General features: G+C 42.1%; 1 protein-coding gene across 1 annotated transcript in view; it reads left to right on the top strand.

Annotated features, from left to right (window-relative positions):
- The window catches only part of FAT3 (FAT atypical cadherin 3), a 220,310-nt gene extending 193,399 nt beyond the window's left edge, over nucleotides 1–26,911 (top strand). The window contains exons 22-26 of the mRNA XM_009698210.1: nucleotides 5,300–5,768; nucleotides 15,149–15,302; nucleotides 16,343–16,998; nucleotides 19,143–19,256; nucleotides 26,292–26,911. Of these exons, the coding sequence (XP_009696512.1) occupies nucleotides 5,300–5,768; nucleotides 15,149–15,302; nucleotides 16,343–16,998; nucleotides 19,143–19,256; nucleotides 26,292–26,911 (2,013 nt within the window). The remainder of the gene's footprint in view (nucleotides 1–5,299; nucleotides 5,769–15,148; nucleotides 15,303–16,342; nucleotides 16,999–19,142; nucleotides 19,257–26,291) is intronic.
- The last annotated feature ends 238 nt before the right edge of the window (nucleotides 26,912–27,149 follow it).

The raw sequence follows: 27,149 nt of genomic DNA, 5'->3' as shown, positions 1-27,149 counted from the left end.
TGTGAAGTTGTTATCATTTGAGCATTGCTTTCAATTAAATTAAACATAAGGAGGAGCTTTCCAAATAGAGGATAAAGGATGGGTTCCTGTGCTCTTTTGAGCACTCTGGCATCACGCCAGAAAAACACTTAATCACTTGCTTAACTTCCTGTATTTGAAGGCAATTGGAACTACTCACATACCTTAATTTTAAGCATGTATTTGCTGGATTAGCACCAGAGGGCCCAGCACCATCACTGAGATCAAAACAAAGGCAGAGGAGGAAGAAATTTAGACCCACCACATAGTACGAGCCCATGGGAGAATGGGCAGAAAATACCACCACTGTTGGGGCATATAGTGGCATTGATTATTTTTTTAAGCAAGTCTCCCCCATTGCAGTCTATTTAAAAATTAATGCTACAATATGGTTTTCAGTGTTTAAATGACCAGCCTAATTTTGGGAGCTCATACATTTGTGATAACTCCAGGGATGGAAATAGTTCATAATCATAACACGGTGTCCTTGGATGAATAATCAATTCCCTAGAACAAACTGCTTCTCTACTACTTTGCTGAAAGCCTACCAGCTACCCTGTATTGATACAATATAATAAGGGTGTTATTTATTTAGCTGTTTCAAATAAAGCAATTCATCCATCGATTTTGAGAGGTTGGCCATTTTTTTTTGTTGTGTGCTCTTGCTTTTAAGACAATTGGAGCAAAGTGAGATGCAAGTCAATGGCCTTTTTATTTTCCTTGGAAAAGATTACATGTGCAAAAAACAGTATCACCATTTCTTTTTTCCTATGTAACATGTATCTGGAAAAAGTAAGATTAACAATTTAAAGCATTACAAGGCCATTGCAGAAGAGAATTCCATAATTTATTTCATTTTTTTTAAAGAAATATAATGCAGATTCAACTGGTTTTGTGAAATTCAAAGGATTAAAAATAAGTAAAGAAAGACTTTCCCATCAACAGCCAGAAATATAGCTGTTAAATGGTAAAAGCAAGCATATGTTCTTCTGTCCAGGCAGTTAATGTGAATTTTTGCATGGTTTAGTTAAGTGTATATTATACATTTTAATGCATTACTGCTGCATGGCTTATGCTGGATAAGACTGAAGCTTGGATATGATCCCAGTCATGGCTGGAGTTGAAACGAGTAATTTTTTAATTAAATATACCGTTTTACACAAATGAACCTGAAATGTAATTCGGCTAACGAAATATTTCCCCAGATAGATTAGTAGGCATCACACTGTATCCATGGTGTGTGACTGCAGATGGACTGCATGAGCTGAAGGTGGTCTCAGAAGAACCATTTGATCATTTTATTACCTATGTTGATACACAAATATGGATGTTAGCCAAACATCTTAGCCAGGCTAACATTCTAATATAATTTACAATATGTGTTTGGCTCCATTTTGCTCATTGAATGAAACTGTTGAAATGTAACAGATTGCATCAGGTTTTGGAGCTTTCTCTGTTCTTTGTAATTCTCTACAGGTGAAGAATTTTGTGTCTGTAAGAGCATATATGCTTAAGTATGCATTAACCTCACTGTCCTAGTACTTATAATGAGAGATAACTGTAACTAAGCCCAGAAAGCTCTGAGAGGTGGAAGCTTGGTGGGAATTTTCTGCCCAGCTAGGATGAAGCAGTGTCACTCTGCTTTCATCTTGGTGCAGGGGGTCTCTGCTGGTGCCATGGGCTGCATTGGTGAGGGGCTGCAGAGCTTGCATCTCTCTGCTGTGAGATGGAGTAACTCAAGCTCTCCGCTGTGTTGCATGGCATAGATGGAGAAAAAAACAGTGCTACATCTTCAGTCCTGAAATGAGAGTCTGGTGCTACCAGCCCTCAGCCAGACCAGTCGTCCCACTGAGGTTATTGTCTGGATAATTGCTGAGCCTGGACAACAGCATTGGCCGTTTGTTGGATTTCCACACTATTTGCTTGAATGTACCTCATTTAGTAAGAAGTTAACCTGAAGTTCAGCTTTTCTTGGTACCAAGGTCCAGGCTATAATCAAAGAGCCCCCTCTGAGGGTTGAACGGTGTCCCTGACATCACAGCAGTTACGAGGAATCATGAGGACACCAGGGATTAATTGCTGAATCAAAGATCCATGTTTGAATCCTCCATGCTTAGGAGTGGAGACATCATTTTGCCCTGTTGAGTGGAGGACCCTTCTCCTCCTTGCCCAACCAGCCTAGCTGCTAAGCAGGCAGGAGAGGAGCCCTCCGCAGCACCCGCTCCTCACAGGCTGTTCCTGCTCTTCCTCCTCCTCCTTGAGGCCTGGGGCCATCAAGGGACAAATATTTCCTCCCTGCCCTGCTACAGCAAGGCCTGTGACCATCTGATTAATGAAAGTACTTTTATGGTCCCATTGCTCGGGGTATCTGGGCATATTACAGTCTTTATGTATGTATCTGTAAAGCAGTGGTGTGAGGTAGGGAAATGACGTCATCCCTCTTTTACTGATGGAGACCTGAAACTAGTGACTTGCTTGAGATCCCAGAGGAAGAGTGTTGCAGAGTGTGGATTCCCATGCATATTTATTGTATCTCAGGCTAGTACTGTAAGCGTCGGACCATCCTTTCCATCTTTCACTCTAGCCTGAGGTGGGGGTTACTAGTGCTTTTTTAATAAAAGGAAGGAAACATAGACTTTCAGACAATATATATTTACTGTGTATGTCAGATCATCTGCTGGTAAAAAGAAATAAAAGTGGATGAGAAGGATGTATAAAACATATTTTAATGGCAAATCTTTTAGATCATCGTTTCCAATATACAAATGGTGTAATATTTATCCCAGGTGCTCATAAGTGGTGTTGTATTTATAAAGATAATTGGAAAAGCATGTTCTGTGAGTAAGGGTAATAGACATGCAGGCAGTAGGTCCTTTAGGGTATAAGTAGTCTTAAGGGAGGTATATGTGTATTATACACAATCAGTAGAACAGTTTCCACAGGAAAAAGCCTTTTGAATAAGAAGCAAGTTAACTGCTTATCCGATGATGGCTGTTTCTCAAAGTGTAATATGTTGGCATGTATTTTTCTGTTTGATTTGTATTCCTGTTGAGCCAGAACACACTTTCTGAGCAGCGCCTTCAAGGTTTGTGGGCTATTTTGTTGCACAGGGAGAAAAGAAACTATTGCTCCATCTCTGCAGAGAAACCAGCTTATCAGGGCATCTTATTTACCGAGATTCCTCCTGAGCAGATGCTTTAATAGGCCCAATTTCAACCTAAGAAATAGTTTACAGCTGAGTTTTGAGTCCTGTAAGAAAAGATTTTTTAATGCCAAATGATCCAGACTTATTTTTCTGTCTTTTCTATTAGCCTTTTTTGATTGAGCTGTAGGAGTATCAAGCAACATCCATCCCTCAAGCGTGTTGTATTACAATCAAAGATCTCATTTCTTCTCAGTTTCATTACATCCTACAGGTCAAGCACTTCAGAATAGCCAACTGCCTATAGCAGGGGCTAATTCCTGTTCTTCTGGCTCCTTCTACGTGTGTATCCCTCTAACACCCCTCATGCCATGCAGAGTAAGTAGGTAGCTGGCATTTAGGGAGCTTGTTAAGTGCTTAGCATCTCTGTGTCCACCCCATCCAAGCAACTGGAGAGCGGTGGAGTGGTGTAGTTTACACTCCAGCTGCCCACTGTGACTTGGCTTGAGGTTACAGCCCAGTTCAAATCCAGTCGGTCAAGAGACTGAGGTCTGGAAAGGAGAATGAAGTCCAGAGATCATCAGAACTCAAGATTTTACCCTTAGCTTTTCTCCAGGTAGTTTTGTGAACCTCCAAGGACAATAAATGCTGATAATGACACAACAGCACAGTCTGCTCCTGTAGATTAACAGTATTCTAGTTACCTCCAAGCCACATCAGAGTCTGGCAGAGAAGGGTTTGAGCACCAGTTTGGACACATACCAAGGGATGTCTCTAGCTAACACAGTTTTAAATGACTGTTCGTGCCAGAAACGGCCAAAATTGGCCAAAGACAGCTGGACACAATGCAGCATCCTCACATCTGCATTAGCCATGCCGGTTTAGCAGGCCACCAAAGCTCTGGGGGGTTCTTGCACTGGCATCTTTGGCAACTCTGCTTTGCTGAGGAAGAGCAGTAGGATTGTGTTACAGATAAACCAGTGAGAGTACAATGTGTGCTGCAGGGAAGGATGAGAAAGGGCACAGCGCCTGAACTTTTCAGGGGGATAAATAATGGGACAGAACTGTCTTGAGATGGGATTTGCAGAAATAAATACTTCCTAGAGCATGACATAAAGGTAAAATAATTGCAAGAGCTTTCGGAGAGCTTGAATCCAATTAATGTGTCATAAGAAATTATTTCCAGCCTTGTCAGCCATTTTAAACTTATCTGCCATCTGTTAGAGAAACCTAAAATCTTTGGGTAAACTGCTAATCAGGAAAGCAGCACTTCATACCTATTCCCTCACTCTGCACTTTGCCTGCCCCAGCAGGCTAGCACAGATTTTCCCTTTATGAGGACTTCAGATGGGTGAGGGACAGAAGGGAGAGTGAGAAATCCTAACAATCCCTCTAAAGCCATGAACGCAGCATAAATATGAGGAAAGAAAGAAAAGTAAGAGCCATCTTGTATCATCTGTGAGGTATACACAGAGCAGGCAGTATAGCATCCTTGGAAAATAACTGACTTTTGATCAACCTGAATCTTAATTTTGTACTTAGAGAAACTGAAGTTAGGACATTTAGGGACAAATCCATACCTCGCTGAGATGCTCCAAAAGGTTGCAGAGGTGCAGGATGTTAGCTGTCTGCTAACATCTGAAAGCAGTGGCCATTGACTTTGCCACAAGCGCCTCTCAGACTTTCAGAGGTGGTCCCTTGCCCTGACTGTCTTTTTGGTAGCATCTACCACCAGGAGCAAAATCACAGCACACGGGTGGATGGCGGGACTTGCTGAGAGAGACACAACTGCTTAGTAGCAGAGCCACAAGCAGAACATGAGTCCTCTGGTCCATGGTCTGTGCCTTGTTTGGTGAGACATACTGTTATCCCAGTCTTTACCTGTATTCTGCATCTATATTTCTTCTATATTTTCAGTTTGCCTGCAGTAACTGGCTTTGGATAAATTCTAAGTAAGCTGGTATTTAGCACCTTTTTGTTTGTTTGTTTGTTTTCTGATGATAAAGGCACAGCTTTTTGTTGTTTTAGTGTCATGTAGGAGATCAGCTTTAACACTGTATAGAGACTGTCTAGAAGCCCTCTGTGTTTCCAGGTTCTCCATGAGAGTGAAGTGCTTTGATTTCTGTTTTCCTCCTGCAGATTGTCGATGGCAAGCTGTGGTTCCAGTTGGACTGTGGAAGTGGCCCAGGAATCCTGGGAATTTCTGGCAGGGCCGTTAATGATGGAAGCTGGCATTCAGTCTTCCTGGAGCTGAATCGCAATTTCACGAGCTTGTCCCTGGATGACAGCTACGTGGAGCGCCGCAAAGCCCCCCTCTATTTCCAGACTCTCAGCACAGATAGCTCCGTCTACTTCGGTGCCCAGGTCCAAGTGGATAACGTCCGCAGCCTGACCGACAAGAGAACAACGCAGGTCTTGAGCGGCTTTCAGGGTTGCCTGGATTCAGTTGTCCTCAATAACAACGAACTGCCACTCCAAAACAAGCGCAGCAGCTTTGCAGAAGTGGTTGGCCTGACTGAATTAAAGCTTGGCTGCGTCCTCTACCCCGATGCCTGCGAGAGGCATCCCTGCCAGAACGGAGGCACCTGTACCAGCGTGCCATCTGGTGGTAAATATTTTGTTTTATTTCATGGGTTTCCTCTATAATTTATTGCCAGAGATGGTTTTATGCAGCAACATGCTTGAAAAATCTCATGAACTCTATAAAACTCTTGATAGGTATTGCAAATTGTGTAAAAGCTGTTTGCTCTATAAATAACAGTGAAATGGTGCCCCTTCTCATTGCATTAGTGTTCCAGGAGGAAATTGATTTATTGGCTGTTAGGATAATCCTATTTCTATAGAAACCAATAGAATTACAATTACTGTAATGCTCAGCTGGATTTTTCAGGATCCATTTACAGCGTCGAAGGCTGTATGTGAAGATGGTGATTTCAAAAGTCCATCACAGATACAACAGCACTGTTGCCTTCCTCTGTTTCTGAAGCTGTCACAAATAATTACTGAGCTGTCCACAAACACCTTGGTCCTTGTGTGAGTGAGTAATTTGATTACATGTCTGCATGGAAAATAGTGAGTCAGCCCCATTATAAACCTCCCCCCCTCCCACCCCCGAAGTGTATTTTACGGCTTCCTCAGAGGCCTGAGTGCTTCAAGGTCTAAGTAATATTATCAAAGTTTATAGGGCATTGATTTAAACTGTGCTCGTGTTGGAGTTTCCTATCCAGTGGTTATATGGTGGCTTGTGTGATTTGGTGCCAGTGACTTACTACCCAGTAATGCAGCGTGCAAGTTACCAGACCGCAAAAACAGTCAACATCTTAGCAGGAAAAAAGCAAATGGCATATGTGTAGGACATTTCCTCTAGAACTGTTCTGTCTCTGCAGTGTATGGATTTCCCTTCCAGTTCCCCATATTGTATTAGGAGGCAACATTGCTCACCTTTTCTGGCAGACTAAAACTTCCTCGGAAAAGGAGGATGCTCAACAGAGGGGTCTTCTACAAGTTCAGAGCTTTCCATCCAGTTATTGTCAGTGGTTTTGGTCGTGGTTCCCTAGGGAAGTTCCCACTAAATTCTTTTTGTGTGGAGCATTTAACTACTGTCTCGGGGCTTTCTGCTTTAATGTGTCCATGCAGTTCCCTTGCACTCATAAGTATTATTTCTGTTTTTCATTGTTTTAAGCCTTGTTCTCATATTTTCTTTCTGACCCTCCTCCCCCACATAGATTTTTCTAAACTTTAGGAACTTCCTAAGCTTGAGAACAGTTTATTTTTCAAGGGTGAAATCTGGTGAGATCTGAGCAAAACTGACTGTCAGACCAAAGTTTCTCGTTTGGATAACCCTGCCCTTGTAGGGTATGCCCTGACAATGTGGATTTTCTGATGCCGAGCTATCTCAGCTATCATCTCCTCTGGATCCTTGGCTTTGATTCAGCCACCTCTTCTCCCATGCCAGGGAAAATGGTGTGTCAGGGATGCTATCGGCTTTGCTGTCTGTGGAAGGAGATGGGAGGACAGCTGGGAGGAAGGAAGCACAGCACTGACAAGCCAGGGTGTGATGTGCAGCATGAGGACAAATGTTGCTGCTTCTGTGTGTCGTTAAGGGTCTTTATTTACCCAAGGAAGGAAAGAAAAGGAGTGCTGCACAAGGGCAAAAGAAAATGGTTCTGAGGCAGAAGGATGCTGCAGCCACTGAGAGAATTGCTAAGCAAGATTATTTAAATCCCTAGGAAATACGGCTGTAATATGTACATGAACATAAAATGGCTTTGATTCAGACTCCATACTTAATAAATGAGGTGAACCGTTTGCCTAGCATCCTAGGAAGCATGAGAACAGCTCCTTCTATTGATTTTACTTGAGTCTATTTACAGTATTGCTCAGTAATCTCGTGATGAGTAAATTGAAACCTTTCTAATGAAGCGCTTTACAGTAATTCTTTTTTTTCCCAGCACCACGTGCATGCCAATTCAAACTGAGGGGAGGTTTGGGGTGGGGGAGAAACAGACGGCGCTGGAGATTGGACCCATTTTATTACTGGAATGGCACGCACCGTTTTCATGTCAACATAATTCGCTGCTGGAAAGCAGTCACGGAACTGATTTAACTTGCCTGCGTTCCTGCCTCGGAGAGGGGGTACGTGCCCTGCAGGGATGTTTCGGCTGCCTGCCGTTAAAAAATCTGTTTGCTGTTTTTACTGCCTCAGCAGTGTATGTAAATAAAGGATTGTTATAAAGCCATAATTCCAGCGCAATGGGCCCTGACTGTACGTCAGTGATTCTGCCGCCCAGCTCACAAGGAGAAGGCATGGGCATTTTTGTTTCCACCAGGCCAAGCGATTCTGTTGTTAGTGTCCTCCGTATGCAGAAAGGCCATGTAATTAAATTCTGTAGAGCAGAGAGCCCAACAGCATTGCAAATGCTAGTTGTGGAGTCACAAATTGCAGCATGCATTTAAGAATCATCAGCCATTGTATTCGCTGACATAGATGTTAGGAGCTGACTTTCACTTAAAATAGAAAAAAAAGTAATAACTTCATTTTTTATGTTCAGAAAGAAAATGGCAGATTTCTTCTGTTTTGGTAGGGGGAAGCATTCAAAATTATACCATGCAAAGGTCCTTTTCCCAATCCCGGGCATTCAGAAGCATCAGGATCTCTTGACTAATATCTTCTATGATCTTATCCTCCTATTAAAGTTTCTGGAGAATAATGTTCCTTTTCCTAAACAAAGAGTATTTGGCATAATGATAGGATTTGTTTTAATAAATAAATCCTCTAATTTGAATTTTACAGAGCAGATTTCATACACTGTTAACATCCTTTTACTTACAAAAACCCTACTGCGCTTTACAAGAAAATTAAGAGAGAGAAAAAGAAAGCTCGGATTTATAGCTAACTTTAAAAGAAAACAGTCAAGCAAAGGTTACCCAACATTATAACATGAAAGAATTGCTGGCTACATGCCAGAAATCAAAGGGGCCACGTCTAATTTACATATAATTTGCATAAATTGATCATCTAAAACACAAACCTCCATAATAGTATTCCTGTTGTGAGATCGTCCTTTCAATAGAAATGCCTACTGCCCTGTTCACCCTTAATAAAAAGCTGCCTCTGATTACCTTCCACTTCATCCTGCGGTGATGGGAACAGGGTAATATTACGGCCCTGTTTGGGGAATTGCTAAAGCAATGCTTTGTATGCAGTAGGAGGGTGTCCACGCTGCTGCTGTTAGGGTTCGTATGGGTAAATTCATGGCAACTTCAAAGGATGTGGCTCAGGGATGGTGCTGTGCATGGTGCTGCACAGAGCTCAGGACCCATTGCAAAGGTATTGCCCTGAAAGGAGAGTTGGCACAGGGCTAGTTGATCCATGCTGGCTCTTTCTGTCTGACCTCTCTGCATATTGAACGGGAGGACAAAGCTGGGATCTTAGCGTCCAGGAGAAAGCACAGATAGCTCAGAAGCTCTGCGACATCACCGAGATTACAGAAAAATCCCTCTGCTTTCAAAATCTGGTTTCTGGGCGAAGAGAAAGTGACCATGACGTGAACCTCTACTTGCACTCGTGTGTTTCCACAGGTCCGAATCAAGTCCCATGGCAGCAATGTACGTCCAGTATCGGCGGCGGTTAAAGAGAGGGTACTGTGTGTCCAGGGGCCCCACGGGGAGACCCCGTGCGTGCTTAAAAGGGGCTGGGAAAGGGGGACAAGCACTCACTAGGTCTGACAGCTCAGGAGAGTCCTTGCAGAAAGAGCCATATACAGCTTTAAGACCATTTTCTTGGGAGACACTGGAAACCACAGCCCTGAAATATAGGCCACATTCTTCCAGACTTTTCATTCCCTATCCATAAGTATGGGTCAGTAAAGCTATTTTTAAGGAAAGTTGTTAGCATTTTGAAACTTGACAAACAGCGTGACTTTCAGAAACAGCTTGGCTCTTTGGACTGAAATTTCCCAAGAAAATTCAACCAAGTGTTTAAAGCGTGGTTAAGGTATAAACTGCTGAATATGAGGTCTTAAAATGGGCAATGTCACACAACCTTAGTAATAGAGTGGCATTACCAGGTCTGCCAATAGTAAATGTATGTTTATCTGCATGAATAACAACATGAGCAATCACAGCAATAGAAAGCTTTACTGTAATCAAATGCAAACACCGAGCCAAGGTTTTCAACCACAGAGAGAAACCTTGGTCTTGTAAAGCCTGCAATTGTTAAGTATAGTTACTTCCTTCTAATTTGATCAGTCCTATATACATCTGGCTTTCATTGAAGTAAATGGCTTATATGAGTAGGCAATTTTATTTGAACATGAAGCATTTGAGCAGAAATATCCACTGTGGGCAGAGTGTGAGGACAGAAAGACTTTACTTTCCCCTCTCCTCATTTTTTCTTTCTTTCTTTTTTTTTTCTTTTTTTTTTTTTTATGAACAGAATTAAAATCCAAAGGGAAGGGAAAATGCAACGTGACACTTAGGTGGTGGTTTTAATACATATTTTAAAGCATGTTGGCAACATTGACACACGAGTGTTTCTGATGATTAGGTAGTTCACAAGAATGACATCGGGGAAAAATGGGTGTATTAATACCGTAGTCATAAACTGACCTGGTCTTACTTATGTTCTTGATCTTGCTTTTCGCACACACAAACAAATCAGCATGCTGTAATGTGAGCATACCAAATGCACATTAGTTAATTTTGAAAAGCTTTTTAGAAATTTTGGGAGTTTTAATCTTTTTTATAGCTGTGCTTTTAGAAATCTGGATTTAAATTCCCCGTTTCAAAGCACATACACACAAGTCCTTTCATAGAAAGCACCGGTTTAGCAAAGACTGAGGTTCATTTTCATACCAACTAGTGGCAAGAGGCAATCATCTGTTTGAAGACAGATAAATTAAATCTGAAGTGGCAGGAATATGTATGGCTGAAGAACACACAGTTCTTGAAGGTGGCCTGGTATGTCTATAAACATACCAAAATACAAATGCTGGGAGAGGTCCTCTTCACCTTCAGTTCTTCTCATCAGTTAACTTGCCCCCAAACGCTCTGTGAGCAGGGCCAAGGGCAGGCCTGTTTCTGGACACTGAGTTTGTCGGGTTTAGCTGCACAGCAGGGAAAGAAACTACATGGGGAGATCAAATACAAAAGCCAAATCACATAACAGATAAAAAACAGCTCCTCTTGCATGTGATAGATAGAAACAGGAGCATACACATGTTCAAAAAAAGAATTGGCAGCGGTTCGAGGCATCCTCTTTAATAAAGCCAAGTAAACCTGAGGATAGACAGACATTCAGATGTTGAGGCTGGGAATGCTACCAACGGAGACGTTCGCTGCGTAACGACATCCCATCTGCTGATGGCACCGTGCCTGCCTTTTGCCACTGTCTCTGCTTATTAAGTGCCAAGCAAACATAGGTACAGGCAGGCAGCCTGTGTAGTGTTCTCGCTTACAGCATGTTGCTCTTCAGTAAGGTCTGGGCTGAAAAATCCCTTTTCCTCTGGACAGGGAGATGCCAACAAGGCAGGAAGAGAAGCTGTTGGAGTCAAAGTGAGAAGGTGAGACTCAGCTACATAGAGGGGACTCAGATTAGTGGAGAAGCGTGAGAAAAGCTTTATAAAACAGCCAGAAAGCCCAAGACTATGTGTAAGCAGGAGAGGGCTATGTCTACATGATGTTTTAGATGATGAATGAGCTGATCATCCCCTCTTACTGTGCTTCGATTCCCACTGTGGAGAGGTGAGGTCTCCAAGGGCAAGGCCAGGCTTCCCTCTGGATGGTGCTGAGCTGGAAGATGTGCACGAGGAGTGCAGCTAACGTGATCCTGAAATGTGTGCACTGAGGGTGCTGAGTCCTCAGCAACAACTGTTTTGCTTCACAGACCCACTGCCGTTGGAGGTACAGCCGAAAAAGGCTATGTTATTGCTCATAGCTTGTTGTGGCTCTTAGGTCAGCGGTTGGTACCGACCATTGTGGCGCATGCTGAGGGTGTTGTGGTCCCACCCCAGCAGCATTGCAGATGTATTTACCAGAGCTTTCTATCTTTTTCCACTGGTTCCCTCTGAAGAAATACACTGGTGACAATCCAGAATTTGCTGCCTTGGAGAGTGCAGATCAACATCTTCCATCATCACTGTGCAAAATGAGATATTCTTATCTCTTGGAGGGAACTCAGATGGGCTGTATGATCCTAAATGTTGATGAATTTCCAAGACTTCCAGTACCTTCATTGTGAACAGGAGCAAGCCCTAGATTGCTTGAAAGGACTTTTTCATCCCCTGCTGAGAGGATGGGGCAGTTAGCCTTTTCTCCAGCTCTGCTGTCCTCGGATGTGGGAAGTTTGCTTGTTACTCTTGTGCTAAACGGGTGGGAAGAAATGCATGATGCGTCACCAGGATATTAAATTAAAAGAGTAATAAAAATTCTTTGTTAGGCCCAAGATACACTTCTGACCAAAAGGGTTTTCTTTACGATTGCACTTTGTCCACAGCCATGTGGCTACAATGTACAGTAGCGGCCAAAATTACAGCCTCGGCTGAGAGGTTTGGAGAGACATAAGAGGTCTGGCAAGTCTGCTGGCCGAGTCAATAGACGCTGTGTACTGAGCCATCGTATCAGCTCTTCACTCCCCTACTCCATGAATTTCAACATATGCTTTGCTGTGTTGGAGACCTCCCGGGTGAATGCTCTGCAGCTCGGAGCATGCGTGTCACGGGAAAGTTGTGTGTCTTTTGCCAGTGGCTCAGATTTGGCAGGTGTACGGCAGTGCTTCCAACAAGAGGAAAAGTCAGTGATTAATATCATAATTTACTACTTTCTTGTTTTATTGCCTTTTTTATTTCTAACTTTGATCCCTAGACTTAGAATCTGTACTGTATACTTCAGTCTTCCAATATCTGACTCTGTTCCACCATCATTAAATCAAATTCAGTCAAAAATGTAAGCTTTCAGAAGCACACTTTTCATTTTGGTCTTGTTCACACATTGACCAATAGAGCTTTGACCCATCTGGAGCATCTCTTAGTATCAATGTTAATTGAAGTTACTGTATCTTTAATATAATCAATAGGCAACAATAATAATAATGAATAAATCCATGTTCTTTTATACTTGGTGGTAAAAGGATATTTTTTTTACCAAATCAATATTTCTTAAGTTTTCTGCAGTGAATAAATGTAACAGAATATGTTACAGAGTGAGAACCCAGAACTTAAGCAGCTGAATCAAACACATGAGAAGAAAGTGATTCAAAGGTTTTGTCTTACAAATTATTGGCAACTAGTAGCTTAGGTACAGACAGTTGGTTTTTAAAGTCACTTTAAAGTTAAGTAGGTTTAAAATATCATTTAACAAATAGAAGAACATATCAATTCTGCTATTATATAAGGCAACAGATTTATTTATGAATAAAATGTTTTATATTTGAATTGAACATTTTCATTTCACTTAAACTCATTGAGACCATAAAAAAATATAAAACATTACTGTAAATTTTTGAACTATAGATGTCACTGTTCAGTCATAAAATGAAGCACTGAAACAGCCTTATTTATTCATGCTGTGATTTCTACCTACCGTCTCAGTTTTGTAATTCTTCAGACCCAGATCTCTGCAGGTCCAGAAAGCTGTTCGCTTTGTCCGAGTGAAATGTTCGTAAGACACCCAAAAATAATCCCATCTTGCTGATGCTGACCAAACATACTTTTGAGGAATCCCCAAAGTCAAATCATTTCTCTTCTTAACTCTGCAACCTTGAAAACAGCAGTGCTTCTATCTCCCTTCTTGTAGCAGGACAACAAAACAGCCTGATATTTGACTATCTATTTCATTTATCTTCAATTAAATAGTATTGGGCTCTTGACTGAATACGCCAGCAAGTCTGATTTCAAGTTTATTCTCAAAAGCCTGTCCTCATGAAAGAATTCAATTAGAGTAACTGAACAAGGCGAATTGAACCGGATAGGACATAAAAGATGTGGGAGTCTTAATGCAGAATTGCTTTTGCCTCATGCCTCCACTGAGCTTTTCCATATTATTTCCGTGAAATTCTTTTCCTTGTAACTATGCTGGAAATTCCTGCCTTGTTTCCTAGAACAGTGGCTTTTAAAAAAGGGGTTTTTTTTTTCAGTTGTATAGATATAGAAAGTTTTTGAAAATATGTTTAAAAGGCTTACCGCTGAGGGATGATATTTCAGCTACAGCAGCTTGATCTCCATTAATTTTGACACTGAATTGAGTTGCATTCAACCATTTCAGCTCTAACTCCAGCAGTATTAATGGCAGGAAGCTTCTTTGTTCCAGTTGCTTAATATGCTATATCCAGTAAGTATGTGAACCTCATAACTGGAGCTTGAACCTTGCCTACACATCTGTTCGGGACATTTGGATTGTGTAAGTAATTTTTTTTAAAAAACAGCCGGAGTTTCTTTCAGATGTCCAGGAAAATTTTGCTAGTTCAACAACTCTAATCTAGGAGTCTTTCCATCCCAAGGACTGTCTTAGCCGTCTCATGGCTTTCACAACCTACATGTTCCTTGCTCTTTTCGAGTGAAAATGCACTCAAGATTTCAATATCCATTTCACAACATAAAGAGACATGTTGCCTCACTGGGTTTCTTTGTGACCTTAAGTAAAGTTTTTATTAATGGCATCGTGCCATATGAAATCACAAGGAGAGGGAAAAAAAAGAGATTTGTTATTTGATACTTGGCAGAGTGAACTAATGGGTTTAAGAACTTTTTTTCACTCTGATGTTGCTCCTCTGTTGGCAAGAAACATGGAAGTAGGAGTTTCATCCCCTACAAGGTCCCCCTTGACTTGAGTGGAGTTATGTCTGATGTATTGCAGCCAGTGATTAATCTGTCTTTTAATAGCACACACTACACATAATCAGCTCTGCTTAGGGTTGGCATTGCCCGTGTCAGCTGGTATTACGAAGTTATAGTTCATGCCTGGATGATGCGCTTTATGAAAGTGGTATCACTATCAAGTGGTTTATTACTGTCACATCCCTACTGTGTTGTCCTCCTAAAAGGCAGATGTGGAAAAGCTCTTAGCTCATTTATTTGTTCTTCAGTGAAGGCCCAAAAGGAGTATGGGCTGCTACTATCAGCAAATATGGTCTGCATTTTCAAAAATGTTGGGAGATGCATCCTTGATCTAGAATATTTTTTGTAACCAAAGTTGTTGATGGATGACATTTATTCTTACCTGAATCATGACAATCAGGTGGTCTGGGCTGCAGCAATTCCTCTAGTCCCTGGTTATAGACATGAGCTCCAATTGTCCAGACATCCCAGATAAAGAAACTCTCAACTGGCATTAGTGTGGACCACACAGACATACCAGAATGAGCATAAACATCACTTTTCCCCCCCAGTACAATATATTCTTTGGAGTCAAGTAGCCAAATGGATCCCCTTGCTTCTAGACCAATACAGTAGTAGGCTTCTGATATATTTCTCTGTGTCTCTCACCTCCCAGGCTACCAGTGCAATTGCCTCCCCCAGTTTACGGGAAGGAATTGTGAGTCGGAGATCACAGCCTGCTTCCCAAATCCCTGCCGGAATGGAGGCTCGTGCGATCCCATCGGCAACGCTTTCATCTGCAATTGCAAAAATGGCCTGACAGGAGTAACGTAAGTGACCCTCCCCAGGTGGGCAATGGGAGCTTTTCAGTTCAGTGATGGTGGGCTTTTTGGTTAGGCCTTTTGTACCCAAAGGCTATGATTCACCTAGCAAAAAATAACCCAAAACTTAGTGCTTATTTCAAGTCTAAGCTAATGACAGCTGAGAAATCCATGAGGCTTGCATATTCAGAAATGCTTTTTTGAACTTGGCTTCCTAAATTATTGTTTCAGGATGTTATCTCCAGACAGTATTCACTGAGATATACACACCTAAGTGTTAGAGGCTTTTTGAGCAATCCCATAAAGCCTGTAGAAGCTGCTACGTAATCTTTTTTTTGAAAATGGAGCAATTATTTAGTCCCCTTAGCCCTGACATAAAGCCTAATTTATTACATTCATTTTATAAAATCCCAGCCTAGATCATATACTTGGTGTAGGAACAGAAAATCCCCTGACCTGCCCATCAAAATGCTTTTTTCTCATCCAGTTTGTCTACTGTTTGTACTTTTTGTTCTGCCTTTTTTTTAATCACCTCTTCTTCTTTCCAATTCTCCTCTCTCTTTAAGTTTCCTGTTCTTTTTTTTCCCCCTGCTCATTTATCTTCAGCCCTAAATAATTTTACACAGTCAGTATATCCTCCTCATCTCTTAAATAAGTACTCTGATTTTTTTACTATGTTTTTTCTCAACTGTTTTCTCCTTGAATCTTCCTAATATTTTGTATTGAATCTCGAGTGGTCCAAAAACAATATGAAAAGGCTGCGATTCTCTATTACATTCAGTGAGCCTCATTAGAGTCAAAGAGCCTTTTCTATCAGATGCTTTAAACTCTTATTTCCTTCTTGATGTTTCCATTTTATGATCTTAAAGAGCCATAGAATAGCTGTAGGAAAAATTAGATACCATTAAATAATATGATAATAATAATATCATTTGCCAAGTAGCAGCAAGGTGTTAACTGTAATGGTAACACTTTGACAAGATAAGTCATCATGTACAAGCGGGGCTATTTGCTAGGTGTTCTCCAAACGCTCCTTTTCTTCTTTTAAGGTGTGAAGAAGACATCAACGAGTGTGAAAGAGAAGAATGTGAAAATGGTGGCTCCTGTGTCAACATATTTGGTTCCTTTCTGTGCAACTGCACACCTGGCTATGTGGGGCAATACTGTGGTCTTCGCCCTGTGGTGGTTCCCAATATACAAGCTGGGCATTCATACGTCGGCAAGGAGGAGTTGATAGGAATAGCCGTGGTCCTGTTTGTCATATTTATGTTGATCGTCCTCTTTATCATTTTTCGCAAGAAAGTTTTCAGGAAGAACTATTCCCGCAACAACATCACGCTCGTTCAGGATCCAGCTACTGCCGCCCTGCTCAACAAGAGCAACGGCATCCAGTTCAAGAACATCAGGAACAGCGGAGACAGCAGAAATATCTACCAAGAGGTTGGACCTCCACAGGTCCCGGTGAGGCCGATGGCCTATACCCCGTGCTTCCAGAGTGACTCGCGCAATAACCTGGACAAGATAGTGGATGGGCTTGGCGTGGAGCATCAGGAGATGACGACGTTTCATCCTGAGTCCCCTCGAATACTGACGGCCAGGCGGGGGGTGGTGGTGTGCAGTGTAGCTCCAAACTTGCCCGCTGTGTCTCCCTGTCGCTCTGACTGCGACTCCATCAGGAAGAGCACGTGGGATGCTGGGACAGAAAGTAAGTACCCCTGCGTGCCGCTCTCGCTCTTCCCTGCCGTAGGTAAGGGTTGCTTCCAGGGTGCAGCAGGTACAGTGGCACAGGTACTCTTAACACTCCAACCTAATACGCTTTAAATTGCTACATTTCTCCAAGAAGTGATTTGGTTTAATTTTGAAAGGTTATAATTAAACTAGGCGTACAAGACCTCTACTTCTATGCATTAAGTATGACTAAACGCATTTATTTCACTTGTTCAGAAAGCGCATGTGAGTAAGTGCTCTGAGCATTAGTTCTTCAAGTGATACAATGCAATCATCTTTCTATTAGAAAAAAATTATCTGGGGCAGAATTCTCCAATACAAACTCTGCTCGATTTGGGCAGTTTGTCTCCCGAGGGAGTTAAAAACATTTAAAACTTCTGCAAGAAGCAATTCTGGTTTGCAACAGAGACAAATGAACTAATATACTTTATTTCCAGTGTCTTTGAAATGAAGCAGAAAATCATGCACTACTTGTAGAATCACTTTTTCAGTCCATTGCATTCCCATCTGCATTCAGTATCAGAGTGATCACAAAATTTCTGATCCCCACGCTTACCCTGTTTGTGCTCTGATGGTTTCTCACCTGATAACACAGTGCCCCCTCCATTCCTGAACAAGATGCTGGAGGTGCAACAAACTTCACATACTCTGTCATAGCAAGAAATATGTTTGCTGGGACAGAGTTACAGCCCTACATCATCTGTCGTTGCAGGTCAGAATATGTCATATGGACTGGGAGATGTTTGCTTTAGCACATAGGGTTTTTTTAAGATGTTTTCTCTTTTAAGTAGTTTTTCCTAATGCATCTTCAACCCCATTGCAACACGGCTTTATCCAAAACTGTCAAATAGGACTACATGATCCAGAAACTTTCATAGTCCTGTAGTTTTAAGCAATAGGAACTAAGGGATAGAGAGAGGAATCTGGCACTGCCTCATACCTGTGCCCCAACCTGCACATGTTCCATCTAAAGCAGCACCTTGGCTAAGATCTTCTAGTGAAAAACAGGAATTAATTTTCATTTCTTTGGGCTGTCTTTCAGACTTGTGTTGTGGTTGACCTTTTTAAACATTAAAGATAGTTTCGCTGATTGAAAGCACCAGCATGCCAGCCCCCATACGTGCTCTATTCTGTATTCTCCTGGGTGTTTCTGCCACAGACGCTGCTGGTATCTGTGTGAATTTCTGCACAGCATGAGGGCACGCCGTGGAGACGGACCTCAGCTGTCATGGAGCGGGAAGCAGTACAGCTTCGTTACTGCAGCACTTGCTCCATCCTCTACATACTCTGCTTCTCAGCAGGAGCAAATCAGCCCTTACTGTGCCCCATGCTGGGTAGAAATATCTACAGCTAGCAGGTGGGGAGCTGTACGTATGTGTTTGCAGCTCCTGAGCTTGTTCATTTGTAATTAACTCAGGTATCTATCTCAGTGCTTACCACGGAGGATAACTTTTTGTGTTCCTTATTATCACTCATATAATGTGTAGTTGAATGTGTTTATTCATGTGTATTTAATTACGTGAGAATTTATACCATAGGCTGCAGTTACATTTCTAAACTTTAGAGTTGTCAAGACTGAATGTCTCTGATGAAAAGCAATGTAAATTGAAACATAATCTATTATATGTCAGTGGTGGAGCCATTAAAATCGGATCCAAGGGCCACTGATATGAATAACAAGATGCACAATAGCTTTATTGAGCATTGAATGAACCTTTAATGAGCCTCTCAAATTAGGAAATGAACAGTAAAGATAAATGTAACTGTAATCTCTTGTATAAGATGTTTATACCACATGTTTAAAGTCATCATTTTCTTTGCTGCTGAGACTACATGTCATCTAAAAAGGCAGTACTGAATACAGATGTTTCTTCCTTGATTACAGTGGTGTCATCCACTTGAAAGACTCTTTGGGCTTGAAACACTTCAGAAGTCTAGGTATCTTCATCAACTGCCTTCTTGACGAATAGGTCATTTCCTCTGTCTAAAGGAAATAATTTTATTCTGACAAAAATAATAGAAGGCTACTTGTTGGCAGGATTTAAATGGTTCCTTGCTATAAACAGACAAATGTGCATACCTAGAGAGTACCATTTTGCTTTGTTTTTGCTGTCAATGAAGGTAAAGGTGTTGATGACGCTGAAGAAGTGACCTGTTTTGCAGGAAGTAATAAAGGCAGCAACTCCGAAGTACAGTCTCTCAGCTCCTTCCAGTCTGATTCTGGTGATGACAATGGTAAGAAGTGGTTTTATCTTTATTATGCTGGGGAAAAAGCTATTTAGCTGTCTAATATTATTAAAAACATTTAGGTCACATCTAGAAACCCTTTAATGATGCTAGAAGTCAGAACATTCTGGGTTTAAACCCTCACTTTGTGTCCATTTTCTAAATTATAGGAACGTAATTAAAATCTTGATGCTTGGAGATGTTGCATCAGTACAAAGCTTTACAGTGAATTAGAGGTATGATACAGCAGAGTCAAGTTGCCAAGATATAGGTTAACTAATAGTTTGCAAGTGAAATTGTAGAATTTCTATCATTTTCCTTCTTGGAAGAAGATGACTTTCAAGTTTCATCAGTCAAATTAAAGGGAGTTTCTGTGCCTTTTGCCAGGTCTCCTTCATGGTCCCAACAAAACTTTGCTGATGCTCAACAGGAGCAATGAGCAGATAAGCCAGTTCCTGGTGGCTTAGACTCTCCCTGGCAATCACAGCTCAGCAAACAATGGAGTACCATTAAATCCTTGCTCGGTGCATGTTCGTTGCCTACTGTCATGTCCTACATCATTATTTCAGTGGGTGACACGGGTAGAGCCATACACAGCCTGAGAGAGGCCTACAAAGTCAGAGCAAACCTTTGTTCCTATGGCGCATGTATGTTGAGTGGTTGGTCTGAGAAAAGACAAGATGTTTCTGCCAGGGAACGATGATGGTTGTCAGGGAAGCCTCATTCAGATACACAGAAAAAGATTAGCACAAAGAAATTGTACTCGTTTCCTCAGCTGCCAGTTAATGAACTGTCTGGAGACTCAGTTCCTCAGTCATGTCATGCAGCTCCTCCCTAGGTACTCCTAAATGTGGGAAAAAGCACTTAAAGCAAAGTGCACTTCCAGTTCCTTTTGGTTCAGCTGTGGCTGAAGCATCGTGAGTATTTCTGTCAAGTTTCTCAGTGCTGTTCAGCCCCTGCACCAAAAAAAAAACCTTTAGTGTTTTTTAGAATAATTATTAGAATTATTATTTTAATAATATGTATTTATATTATAAGTACTTTAGAATAATTATTCAGGTGGTTATTTATTGTACATGGTTGCTTTTTTTATCTCCTAAATTCTAATTAGGCTTTTCAAGCATCTGATCCTGCCCCCGTTTAAATCAGTGACACAGTAACCACTGAAGCTGGATTGGACTTTCTGTGCCCGCTCATTTTTTGTGAAAGCTGCATTTAAAATACAGCCTTTAGAGATAACAATTCTAATTCAAGGTCTAAATAAATCCATATCTTCAGGGAGAATGAGGGAAGAAACTTAAATCATCTGAGTCATTTGCAGAGGTCAATGCAAGACTGCATGCTCTGGTTTTCTTGCAGCAGCAAGGAAGGTTCGCAGTTAAAGAGCCTAAAATATAAATACAGGTGTAAGTAAGCATATACATGCTCACATACATGTACATAATGGCTAATGGGTATCCCTCTTGAAGCCATAAATTGTTCCCCTTCCTGTCGTTTTAATTCTTTTTGCTTTGCATCCCTGCAAAGGTTAAAAGGTTGTCAGTGAAAGCACAACAAATGCAATTCAGCATCGATGCTCTTTGGGGAGACAGGACAGGCTGCTCCTTCTCCAAGCTCCTTCCTCCAAAGCTGAGTGCCATGCTGCAGGTGCTCACATGGCTAACCGCGAGCACAGGCTTGTGTCACGCTGCTGTACAAACGACTGTGCCGACACTGTCTTGTGAAAGTGGTTAACTGCTTCTCACTGGGGAAACCTGTTTTGCACTAGAGAAGCGCTGGGACGCATCCCGCCGAAGGTGTGAACAGCCCTACGCTGTGCAGTTTGTTATCAGGTGCAGGCAGCCCCCACTCACCCTCTCCGCAGTACCTGGAGCCTTCTCTTGCAGGGTCGAATAGGGGTTCTCTCACCATGCAAACTCTTTCTAGGTGTGATTTTGAACCTACTTTTTTTTTTCCCCCCACCTCATTTCTGCTGCATTTAAATTGCTCATCTCCCCTAGTCTTGCTAAGGGTAGTTAGCAGTATTTTTTGTGATCAAAAAGCAAAAAATTTTATTACCCAGAAATTTAAAACAAAGAAGTTGCCCACTTCCAGTAACAATATTTTGAGAAGTCACTTCAAAAGCAAGTTACAGGCTTCCATGGTAAGCTATTTTGAATAGCGGGATGGAACGTGACAAAAGTGTATTTTTAGCTTACTGTTTCACTGCAGGCCAATGGATGGCTGTGCTGGGAAGTCCAAGGAACTGCTGTTGAGGACAGTAATTTTTACCCCTGAGCAGTGCTGTGTTTGGGTATTGCCTTGCACTAAGCTGCCTGGAGTAGAAGTTTCCCTCCCTTCCATGAACATGCTCTGCTCAGCTCCCACTGGAGCCAACCTGTAGCTGCAGTGAAGACTCTGCTGGTCCTGATTTTTGACCTTCTGCTTTTCACTCTCTGTTGTTCTCCTCTTAGAGTTTACGGCTGCCTTCCATCTCTTTTCCCAGCCATGCAGTAGCTAATTACATGAAGTCACTTATTCTTCCATAATGTTTATTCTGCATCAGCCAATACAAATCTCCCTTGTACAATTACCAGTGCTGCTGATGGCATAAACACGTTCAACGTAGACATAGAACATGGTTTCTTTGGTTTATCAAGGCTCTTTTTGCCAAGCCTTCATAAGGGTCGAGGAAATTCGATGAGATCCTTGATCCCATGCCCAAAATTTAACAAAGTCAAAATATTCAACATATATTTGAATAGCACTATTACTGTTAACATGTTTTTTGTGACCTCTAAGTCTATTGTCTGTGTGCAACAAAAATGTATGTTTAGCCCAACATTTCTCGTCCTCTTCTTAGCCTGCTCCAAAGCAATCAGTTTTCTCATAATTAAAGACAAAGGAAAAGGGACAGATCCAGTACCCACTGAACCAGAGCTTTCCCTCTGGTTTTGGTGGGGTTTATTTCAGGTCCTCAAAGGCAGGGGGTATCAGTTTGTCCAAAATGCAGATCATCTAGAGAACCACACATTGTAGACCTGTTGGACTCCACGTTAAACAATTGCTCAGTCTACATTAATTATTTCAAGGGGAAAATATGTTTTGGTAAAACACCTGCAGAGAACACACAAAACATTTGTGAAAATATTCTGTCAAACACAGATCAAAATTTGAACCAAACCTACTTGGATATGTCCTCCTAATTACAGCAGTACCGCTTAACATCCCAGAGGTATTACACGGCACAGCACAAACAGTAAATAAGTAAAACACATTCCTCTTAGGAAATAGATGGAGCTTAGCACCGTTTCAGATGGTGTGATGGTCTAAAAGATAATGATCCCTTGGAGCGCATGGCACTGTCTCTGGAGACCTTTAAGCAAGAATGAATTAGAAATTAGTGTCAGGTAGACAAGATAGTGCTTTGGTTAATTGAATCAGCTGGCCAGTCTGCTTAAATTTATGAGGTGATACACATCATCCCATATGCCTTTCTGGAAATCCTGGTTTGGAATTTATCACCACTCTGAAAATGTATGGGATTATCTGAAATGAAATGTCTTGCAACCCACTGCATAAATCATGCATTGGTCGGCAGTCTTTTTTTTTTCTCGATGTCAGTTCCGTCTGTTTGAGAGAATTTATTGTGGTAACATATGATGTGTGTTTTAAATACTAACCTGAAGCTGTCCTTCCCCTCCCTTTATTTTCTGCTTTCCCTCCCCTGCAAGCTTCCATAGTGACTGTCATACAGCTTGTCAACAATGTAGTTGACACTATAGAAAATGAAGGTATTTAATTTTTTTTCTTTCTTGTTATGCAACAATGCTTCCTGTTTTCATTGTGAAACATTCCAGCAGAACCTCACTAGTTACACTGACCAGCAAACCTGTGGCAGGGATTGGGTTTTGAAGATCAGCACATTAACCAGCAAACAGGAAACCATCAGAGGGATGTACCACAAAATATCTGTGGGACATTGGAGATGGTAGAAAAGGTGTAAAGGCCTTCATCCTCTTTTGTTCAAGTCAATGTTTTTGCTTGCTTATTCCCATTGCCTTCAGAGAAAAGGATTAGGTTGATAATGGAGCCAAACCATTGAGATTATCCTGGCTGCAGAGACTGGGAAACAAAAGAAGATGCAAGAAGGCTGTAAAGTATCCCAGGCTGCAGTAGAGCTGGGTTATGCACTCCAACGGGACCATGTGGAGAGGAGGAAAGTGGTGGTAGGCAGGTGGCTGGTTTCTCCCAGGTAGCACTGTCAAATAGAAGATGTGTAGACACAACTCCATGGATGCCATGTAGCAAGGCAGCCTGTCTGCCACTGCCTGTCCCCTGGGCTTTATGTGCCCATTGTCGTTGGGTCCAAGAAGCCAGCGCTCAGCTCTGCCACTGACCTCCTGGGTAATAACCTCAGGCACATCATGTTACAAAATGAATTGGTTTCCCCACCTGTAAAACAGGGATATCACTATTTTCCTCTTCCATAAAGCACTGAGGAAATGTGATGTATCATAGATAAACATTACTTTTATTTATTTATACATCATTGATCTTATCCTTGGGAAAATGTCAACTCAACATCAACTCAGATTACCCACAAATCCAGAATTTCATCTGTCTTTAGCAAATTTAAGCCAGGTTTTGCAGACTGCAGCTAATTCAATCTGCATAATGCTTAAAGATGATCAAGTAAATTATTTTTGTGAAATGACTGATTTTTTTCTTGAACCAGTGTCACGGTAATTTTGAAAAGCACTTTTACTCCTAGCTAGTAATGGCACTTGAGTATTTGTCTATGGTATATTTATTGATTTCCTGAAGTGTAAGAGTGCCGTTCTTCTCTCTATAAAATATAAGGAACTAGCCAAGGTTAATTCCGAAAGGAAAGTCCCACTCAAAAAATAAGAATATAATATTGAAAAGAAACCACAGACACTGTAAATGGCCTTGCCTTCCTAAAGGAAACCTTAAGCAAACACATTGGCTCCCCACCATGTTTTACAGATCAGGAAAAGCCAGTCCGGCAGCAGTTTCAATAGGCTGTCACTGAAGATGCTTTGCCCACTTCCCCGTTCCTTGTGTAAGACTTGTGAATCGTGCATGCCCTGCAGTGGCGCTGGTGAAAGTGGTGCATAGTTAACCGCACAGGAGCTGCCGCTGCACAGCGGGCAGAATCGCTGTTGTGGAGCTGCGGGAGGATGGGGCTCCTTCCCCAGGGAGCTGCCGAGGGTTGTGCAGGTCAGCAAATTAGTGAGGTTCTCCTGGATCCTGAAACCACACAGCTCGGAGGGACCTGACGCATCTCGGGTGCAATGTCATTACACTGACCGAACGACAGCAAAATCTGCTTTTCAAAAAAGAAGCGAAGAAGGAGAAGAGTGGTTAGGGCCGGTTCAGACTCTGCTGCTAAACCTGCAGTAGCCCCAGCCTTCCTCCGCCCAGGCTAACGCAGGGCAGGTGGAGAGCTACTGTCTGGCTAACAAGCTAACGAAGAAATCACCATCACCACATGCGCCATGTGGTGATAAGCAAGGGCAAGAGTGGTGTTAGTAGGTGGAGGCCTGGAGAATAGTCTTTGTGGCTGAGCCCCAGAGGTTAAGCACTGTAGTGCCATAAAGGTCTATTTACCTGGCCAGACCTCCTCCAGCAATGCCGTCCAGAGACCTTGCCCAGTGACTTCTTGCATGAAGCCCAATAACATGTGGCTGAACAAGAGCATCTCATCTAGAAAACGCTGCAGCTTATTCCCCGCTCTTGTCTCACATAAAACCTCTTTCCTTGCTCTCTCCCACCCCTGCACCCTCTCCATACTGGAATGCCTCCCTCCCCACCGGCTAGCATGGCAGTGCAGGTGGGAGGGGGGTATGGGGTTGCGGGGCATTGTAGCTGACGGCCCCATTAAATGGCTTTGTATTCTATTCTATTCAGGTTCTTATACCGTGCCCATCACCATGGTATCTGAGCCCAGGTGGGCCCAGATTTGTTTGAACCGGCCCTGAGAATGGTAGATTCTTATTTTTCTGTTTCAAAGTGAACAAGTGAGAGAGAAATGTACTTTGCAATTATAAACCGTAGAGATGGTGGATAGCCCTTTTTGTATTAAGAATTCCAGCTTTAATGTAATTCCATATCTGTTCAGTGAGGGTAAATAATTAACATATGATAGAAAAGGAATATAATACACATGACATAATCATTTCTTTATGTCTGTCTGCATTTGACTGGGCAAGCTTATCTTGTACGCTAAAATAAAGAACAATTAAAAATCCTATTAAAACAACATCGAGGCAGTTGTACTTTAGAAATATGCATGCAAAGTTTTGTATTTTCACATGTAATACAAAGCTGGTAACAAGCTCCAAGTTACCAGTTTTTACTTTTCACTTTGTATCTGACAGTGTCTGTTATGGATCAAGGACAGAACTACAACAGAGGTGATTTTTCTGAGTCACTTTCTGCCTGTTGGACTGGGCTGGGGTGGGCAGGGCACTGACTTGATCTGTTTTTTTCTTGAACTGCTTCATGTGTCCTCTTTTGTTTGAATTCTGTTGGGATCAAATGCTGCATGAGAATGGCCAGCCACTTTTTTAATTTCAGGATCCAATTTTCAGTCAATCAGATTGTTTGCTTGCACACTTTATTTCATGAAGCAAAGTCATTGGAGGTGGAAGGGGAGACTAGAGGTGATACCATAAGCATGCCAACTGCATTTATAGATTTTTTTTCAATTACCTGTGAAAAGCATTAATTCAGAGATTTTTGTCATTTTGGTTTCTTGGACTCTTAGTTTCTAATACAACCCAGTAGCATCCTAAAAAGTGAAATGCCTGAGAGCGACCGTGTTTTGTTTCTCTGCTTGTTTGCATTAGCACCACAATACAATTTATTCTCCTCCCCTACCCCTCCGGTCAGAGCATGGCTGACCTGTGTCGATGGCCTGCGGCGCATGCTGTGATTTGAACGTGCTGTGAGGACTAAGAGACGAGTGCATGCAGGACGCTTGGTTCTCGTTAGTGGCCCCATCCTAACAAAGGGCTGTGTTTCTCTTTCCTGCTGCAGCGTATCACTGGGATACCTCTGACTGGATGCCAAGTGCTCGCTTGTCCGACATCGAGGAAGTGCCCAATTTTGAGACGGCAGATGGAGGCTCGGCTCATCACGGCAGTACCAGAGAACTGGAAACAGATTACTACCTTGGTGGCTACGACATTGACAGCGACTACCCTCCCCCTCATGAAGAGGAGTTTTTAAGCCAAGACCAGTTACCACCTCCTCTTCCAGAGGATTATCCAGACCAATACGAAACCCTCCCACCCTCACAGCCGGTCTCAATGGCAAGTACACTCAGCCCTGACTGCAGGCGACGGCCACACTTCCATCCTAGCCAATACCTCCCTCCTCACCAGTTCCCCCACGAGACAGACACCACAGGGTCTCAATCGGGAAACGAATTTAGTACTTTTGCTGTTGGCCCAAGCCAGAACACAGAAAACGTTAGTGCAGGTAAGATGCCCTTACCCTTGCACAACTCTCTGGATGCCTCCTCCTCTGACGTCTCAGCCAGCTGTGGCTTTGATGACTCCGAAGTAGCCATGAGTGACTATGAAAGCGTGGAGGAACTCAACCTAGAAAATGTTCACATTCCATTTGTGGAGACCCAGCATCAGACACAAGTGTAAAGGAAGCTCCCTTCTTCTTCTTCTTCTTCCTCCTCCTCTTCTTTTTTTTGTTGGTCATTTGGTCCAATTAGTAGTATAAATATTGAGAAGAAATTTTGCTGAAGGTGTATCTATATATATTGGGCAAGGCAAAAATACAGTATAACCCATTATTAACTTGTTCAGAAATGATACTGTATGTGCAGACACGAAGAGACCAATTGTATTAAGTATTATACATCACAAAATTGTTACAGAC

Source organism: Cariama cristata, unplaced genomic scaffold (genome assembly GCF_000690535.1).
Source record: "Cariama cristata isolate BGI_N322 unplaced genomic scaffold, ASM69053v1 scaffold7124, whole genome shotgun sequence".
Lineage (NCBI taxonomy): Eukaryota > Metazoa > Chordata > Aves > Cariamiformes > Cariamidae > Cariama > Cariama cristata.
The sequence above is the reverse complement of the archived record's forward strand: the minus strand, read 5'-3'. Positions and strand labels throughout refer to the sequence as shown.